Source organism: Oncorhynchus kisutch, linkage group LG2 (assembly GCF_002021735.2).
Source record: "Oncorhynchus kisutch isolate 150728-3 linkage group LG2, Okis_V2, whole genome shotgun sequence".
NCBI classification, from domain to species: domain Eukaryota; kingdom Metazoa; phylum Chordata; class Actinopteri; order Salmoniformes; family Salmonidae; genus Oncorhynchus; species Oncorhynchus kisutch.
The window spans coordinates 71,129,935-71,136,743 of record NC_034175.2 but is presented as its reverse complement, the minus strand read 5'-3'; the positions used below and the strand labels follow the sequence as shown (position 1 = coordinate 71,136,743).

The 6,809-nt window shown below is 46.4% G+C and overlaps 1 protein-coding gene across 1 annotated transcript; it reads left to right on the top strand.

Moving 5' to 3' along the window:
* Positions 1–265: 265 nt before the first annotated feature.
* On the top strand, positions 266–3,687 carry LOC109903337 (C-X-C chemokine receptor type 1-like). The gene is made up of 2 exons (XM_020499972.2): positions 266–526; positions 2,348–3,687. The coding sequence occupies exon 2, from the start codon at positions 2,351–2,353 to the stop codon at positions 3,437–3,439; it is 1,089 nt and encodes a 362-aa protein (XP_020355561.1). The 5' UTR covers positions 266–526; positions 2,348–2,350; the 3' UTR covers positions 3,440–3,687.
* Positions 3,688–6,809: the final 3,122 nt, after the last annotated feature.

The following is a 6,809-nucleotide window of genomic DNA, read 5'->3' as shown; positions in this document are numbered from 1 at the left end:
GTTGATTGGGTGTACAACATGTCAATTGAAATGCATTCCAGGTGACTACCTCGTGAAGCTGGTTGAGAGAGCACACACACACACACCACACACACACACGCATTACACACCACCAAACTCTGCTACTCCAATTTAGAGATCTGCTCCCTCGTCATCAGTAGATGTTTTTCAGCTCTGGGAGATTCTCTCACACTGTATATTCAAATATACATTATACATACTGTATTGAATAAGGGGAAATAAAAAGGCTGTCCCCTACTCTGTGGAACTCTGTCATCATCTCTGTAGCTTGTCTCAAACCTTATGTGGTTCTGTCTACTTCCCTAAGTTTCTCTAGTGTAGTAAACGTTGATCTGTTGATGTCAAACTGTGGACACTAGAGGACTTCAGTCTAGTCTTAGAGAAACAAACTTGAAAATAATTTAATTTCAGTTCAGAAGTGCTGAGACTCCGAGACAGACACTCCTCCCTGCTCCTAACGTTTTCATCTGCTTTTCTAAGCTGTCAAGTGGACATGTAAAGCCAGGTATGGATGTGATTTACCAGTTATTAAACTGATCTGTCAGGCTACAACTTCATTTCAACCAGACATGCATTGTAAAGAATATTTTTCACTTGTGGTTATGCCAAATGTAGAGTTGTACATTTAAAACAAAAAACATTATTGCACAATTAGTAGAACTAAAAAAACATGTAACACAGTAACTACATAGCTAAACACAAAATATTATAATACACAGGGACCAGTGGCGATCGGTGCCGTTTAAGTTGAGGGAAGACGATGAGTTTTTTATGAGCATGGACACATTTCTATATGAGAATATTGGATGATTGTCATTCATATTCCATTCACCCAGTTCAATGTAAGATTGTTTAGTTGTTCCACTGATACCACTCAGGGTGTTTAGTTGTTCCACTGATACCCCTCAGGGTGTTTAGTTGTTCCACTGATACCACTCAGGGAGTTTAGTCACTACACTGATACCACTCAGGGTGTTTAGTTGTTCCACTGATACCACCTAGGGTGTTTAGTTGTTCCACTGATACCCCTCAGGGTGTTTAGTTGTTCCACTGATACCCCTCAGGGTGTTTAGTTGTTCCACTGATACCCCTCAGGGTGTTTAGTTGTTCCACTGATACCACCTAGGGTGTTTAGTTGTTCTACTGATACCACCTAGGGTGTTTAGTTGTTCCACTGATACCACCTAGGGTGTTTAGTTGTTCCACTGATACCCCTCAGGGTGTTTAGTTGTTCCACTGATACCCCTCAGGATGTTTAGTTGTTCCACTGATACCCCTCAGGGTGTTTAGTTGTTCCACTGATACCACCTAGGGTGTTTAGTTGTTCCACTGATACCACCTAGGGTGTTTAGTTGTTCCACTGATACCACCTAGGGTGTTTAGTTGTTCCACTGATACCCCTCAGGGTGTTTAGTTGTTCCACTGATACCCCTCAGGGTGTTTAGTTGTTCCACTGATACCCCTCAGGGTGTTTAGTTGTTACACTGATACCCCTCAGGGTGTTTAGTTGTTCCACTGATACCCCTCAGGGTGTTTAGTTGTTCCACTGATACCACTCAGGGAGTTTAGTCACTACACTGATACCCCTCAGGGTGTTTAGTTGTTCCACTGATACCCCTCAGGGTGTTTAGTTGTTCCACTGATACCCCTCAGGGTGTTTAGTTGTTCCACTGATACCCCTCAGGGTGTTTAGTTGTTCCACTGATACCCCTCAGGGTGTTTAGTTGTTACACTGATACCACTCAGGGAGTTTAGTCACTACACTGATACCACTCAGGGTGTTTAGTTGTTCCACTGATACCACCTAGGGTGTTTAGTTGTTCCACTGATACCCCTCAGGGTGTTTAGTTGTTCCACTGATACCCCTCAGGGTGTTTAGTTGTTCCACTGATACCACCTAGGGTGTTTAGTTGTTCCACTGATACCCCTCAGGGTGTTTAGTTGTTCCACTGATACCACTCAGGGAGTTTAGTCACTACACTGATACCACTCAGGGTGTTTAGTTGTTCCACTGATACCACCTAGGGTGTTTAGTTGTTCCACTGATACCCCTCAGGGTGTTTAGTTGTTCCACTGATACCCCTCAGGGTGTTTAGTTGTTCCACTGATACCACTCAGGGTGTTTAGTTGTTCCACTGACACCACTCAGGGTGTTTAGTTGTTCCACTGATACCACTCAGGGTGTTTAGTTGTTCCACTGATACCACTCAGGGTGTTTAGTTGTTCCACTGATACCACTCAGGGTGTTTAGTTGCTGCACTGTTACAACTTAGTTAGTTGATGGAGACATCTTAATATCAATGCACTGTTTTTTTCTTTCATGCAGCTCATGGAAATGCAAGAAATTGACTATAAAGATTTGCTCTACTCCGACATCTTCAACTTCACCTATCCTCCCGTAGACGAGCTCAAGGCAGCCCCCTGTAGTGTGTCTATCTTGGGCTTGAGCAGTGTTGGTCTGATGGTCACATACATCATTGTGTTTGTCCTAAGTGTGCTGGGAAACAGTTTGGTCATCTACGTGATGTGCTGCTTGGCCAGGAGCCGGACCACCACAGACATCTACCTGATGCACCTGGCCATGGCCGACCTCCTCTTCTCCCTGACCCTCCCCTTCTGGGCCGTCTACGTCTACTCTCACTGGATCTTTGGTACCTTCCTCTGTAAGCTCCTGTCTGGCCTCCAAGATGCTTCCTTTTATAGTGGGGTCTTCCTGTTAGCGTGCATTAGCGTGGACCGCTACCTGGCTATCGTGAAGACCACGCAGGCGCTGACTCAACGTCGCCACCTGGTGGGGAAAGTTTGTGGAGCCGTGTGGCTGGGGGCAGGGCTTCTCTCATTGCCTGTGGTGCTCCAGCGGGAAGCTATCCAACTGGAGGATCTCAGTGACCAGACCCTCTGCTATGAGAACCTGACTCCGTCGAGCAGCAACCAGTGGCGGGTGTTTGTGCGGGTGCTTCGCCACACACTGGGATTCTTCCTGCCGCTGGCAGTCATGGTCGTTTGTTACAGCTGCACGGCGGCGACGATGTTCCGTGGCATGCGCAACGCCGACCACAAACACAAGGCCATGCGCGTCATCCTGGCCGTGGTGTTTGCATTCGTGATATGTTGGCTGCCGTGCAATGTCAGCGTGCTGGTAGACACATTGATGCGAGGCGGCTCGCTGGGCGAGGAGACGTGTGAGTTCCGGAACAGTGTGAGTGTGGCGCTGTACGTGACCAAGGGGATAGCGTTCACGCACTGCGCAGTTAACCCCGTGCTGTACGCCTTCATCGGGCAGAAGTTCCGGAACCAGCTCCTGCTGATGCTCCACAAGCATGGGCTGATCAGCAAGAGGGTGCTGGCCGCTTACCGCAGGGGCTCGGCCCACAGCACGGTCAGTCAAAGGTCTAGGAACACCTCTGTTAGCCTGTAAGGTTTCAGTAGTGAGGAGGTGGCAGGTGGGGGGATGGATAATTCAATTGGTTCAATTCAATATTTTGTCACATAGCTAGCTTTGCTTCTATTTGTTTTTTGTTTTTGATGTGCATTGTCTTTTAGTGTATTGTAACATGTTTGACACTATCCCATTAGTCCCATTATATTAATCAAAATATAGTTTTTCATGTGATATTTTAATGCTTGCTAAGTATGAAATAAATCTGAATCTTTTACTTGTGAAGAGACGTGTGACGTATTTGTGTCCCCCTTACAAAGATACAGAGAAAATGCTATTGTACTCAGAAATGAGACGCACACATTCAAAAACATTGTTTATTTTATATTAAATTATTTCACTGTATCCAGCAACTCAAATAATGGTGTTCTGAATGTTGTCAATGCCTAAAAAACATGTTGAGAAAAGCCGGGAATATTTGATATTTGTCAAGACGATGATCTGATAATTAATATCTTCAGCCAAAAGGCAACACTTTGTAACAAGGCGAGGAGACGTATGAGTTCCAGAACAGTGTGAGTGTGGCGCTGGACCAAGGTGATAGCGACTGACGTTTTACGTGTTCCCAACTGATTGGGTTTTTTAGTTTTTTTATTTGCGTTGTTTGTAACTTATTTTGTACATAATGTTGCCGCTACCGTCTCTTATGACTGACCGAAAAGAACTTCTGGACATCAGGTCTGCGATTACCCACCACGGACTGGCAGAATCCTGTTTTTCCTTTAACGAGTCTGAAGGGCCCGACGCGAATGATATACTGCTTTCTCGGGAACAGGTCCAGATCCCCATGATTTGCATTAAAAGGAGGGTCCAAAGGGTGGGCTGCCTTCTGAAACCTCCAATTCCTTCCATTCTGCTAGCACACATGCACATTTGGAGAATAAAATAGATGACCTATGCAGAAGATTAAACTATCAACGGGACATTCAAAACTGTAACATCTTACGCTTCACGTAGTCGAGGCTGAACGACGCACTATCAACATTAATCTGGCTGGTTATACGATGTACCGGCAGGATAGAACAGCGACAAGGGGCGGAGGACTACGTATTTTTGTAAATAACACCTGGTGCACATATCGAAGGATGTCTCTGAGCTATTGCTCGCCTGAGGGAGAGTATCTCATGATAAACTGTAGACCACACTATCTATCTAGAGAGTTTTCATATACTCTATATGTTTTGTAGGTGTTTACATACCACCACAGACTGAGGCTGGCATTAAGACAGCATTGAATGAGCTGTATTCCGCCATAAGCAAATGAGAAAACGCTCACCCAGAGGCGGCGCTCCTAGTAGACAGGGGACTTTAATTCTGGGATTCCTCCGATGGCATTGAGGAGTACACCACATCAGTCATTCAAATAAAATAAAATAAAATCTATTCATATAGCCCTTCGTACATCAGTTGATATCTCAAAGTGCTGTACAGAAACCCAGCCTAAAACCCCAAACAGCAAGCAATGCAGGTGTTGAAGCACGTTGGCTAGGAAAAACTCCCTAGAAAGGCCAATTTTCTGCCACAAGATGTCGTGCTATATTAACCTGCACCAGTGTTTCCGAGTCACAGAAGTCAGATGACAGTCATGTTCCCCTAGTGATGTAGAGCAGTGGTTCCCAACCTTTTTCAGTTAATGTTACCACCGAGTACATTTTACTCTGCCATGAGTACCCCAAACTACCCCCTTTGTGCATTTTACCAGAAACACTATGGTCTCATGAGTCTCCTCAAGTACCCCCTGTGGAAAGGCCAAGTACACACTTTGAAACATGTAGACCAAATCAAATCAAAATCAAATCAAATTTATTTATATAGCCCTTCGTACATCAGCTGATATCTCAAAGTGCTGTACAGAAACCCAGCCTAAAACCCCAAACAGCAAGCAATGCAGGTGTAGAAGCACGGTGGCTAGGAAAAACTCCCTAGAAAGGCCAATACCTAGGAAGAAACCTAGAGAGGAACCAAGCTATGTGGGGTGGCCAGTCCTCTTCTGGCTGTGCCGGGTGGAGATTATAACAGAACATGGCCAAGATGTTCAAATGTTCATAAATGACCAGCATGGTCGAATAATAATAAGGCAGAACAGTTGAAACTGGAGCAGCAGCACAGTCAGGTGGAAGTTGAAACTGGAGCAGCAGCATGGCCAGGTGGACTGGGGACAGCAAGGAGTCATCATGTCAGGTAGTCCTGGGGCATGGTCCTAGGGCTCAGGTCAGTTGAAACTGGAACAGCAGCATGGCCAGGTGGACTGGGGACAGCAAGGAGTCATCATGTCAGGTAGTCCTGGGGCATGGTCCTAGGGCTCAGGTCCTCCGAGAGAGAGAAAGAAAGAGAGAAGGAGAGAATTAGAGAACGCACACTTAGATTCACACAGGACACCGAATAGGACAGGAGAAGTACTCCAGATATAACAAACTGACCCCAGCCCCCCGACACAAACTACTGCAGCATAAATACTGGAGGCTGAGACAGGAGGGGTCAGGAGACACTGTGGCCCCATCCGAGGACACCCCCGGACAGGGCCAAACAGGAAGGATATAACCCCACCCACTTTGCCAAAGCACAGCCCCCACACCACTAGAGGGATATCTTCAACCACCAACTTACCATCCTGAGACAAGGCTGAGTATAGCCCACAAAGATCTCCGCCACGGCACAACCCAAGGGGGGGGCGCCAACCCAGACAGGATGACCACAACAGTGAATCAACCCACTCAGGTGACGCACCCCCTCCAGGGACGGCATGAGAGAGCCCCAGCAAGCCAGTGACTCAGCCCCTGTAATAGGGTTAGAGGCAGAGAATCCTAGTGGAAAGAGGGGAACAGGCCAGGCAGAGACAGCAAGGGCGGTTCGTTGCTTCCCACTCCTGGGCCAGACTACACTCAATCATATGACCCACTGAAGAGATGAGTCTTCAGTAAAGACTTAAAGGTTGAGACCGAGTTTGCGTCTCTGACATGGGTAGGCAGACCGTTCCATAAAAATGGAGCTCTATAGGAGAAAGCCCTGCCTCCAGCTGTTTGCTTAGAGATTCTATGGACAATTAGGAGGCCTGCGTCTTGTGACCGTAGCGTACGTGTAGGTATGTACGGCAGGACCAAATCAGAGAGATAGGTAGGAGCAAGCCCATGTAATGCTTTGTAGGTTAGCAGTAAAACCTTGAAATCAGCCCTTGCTTTGACAGGAAGCCAGTGTAGAGAGGCTAGCACTGGAGTAATATGATCAAATTTTTTGGTTCTAGTCAGGATTCTAGCAGCCGTATTTAGCACTAACTGAAGTTTATTTAGTGCTTTATCCGGGTAGCCGGAAAATAGAGCATTGCAGTAGTCTAACCTAGAAGTGACAAAAG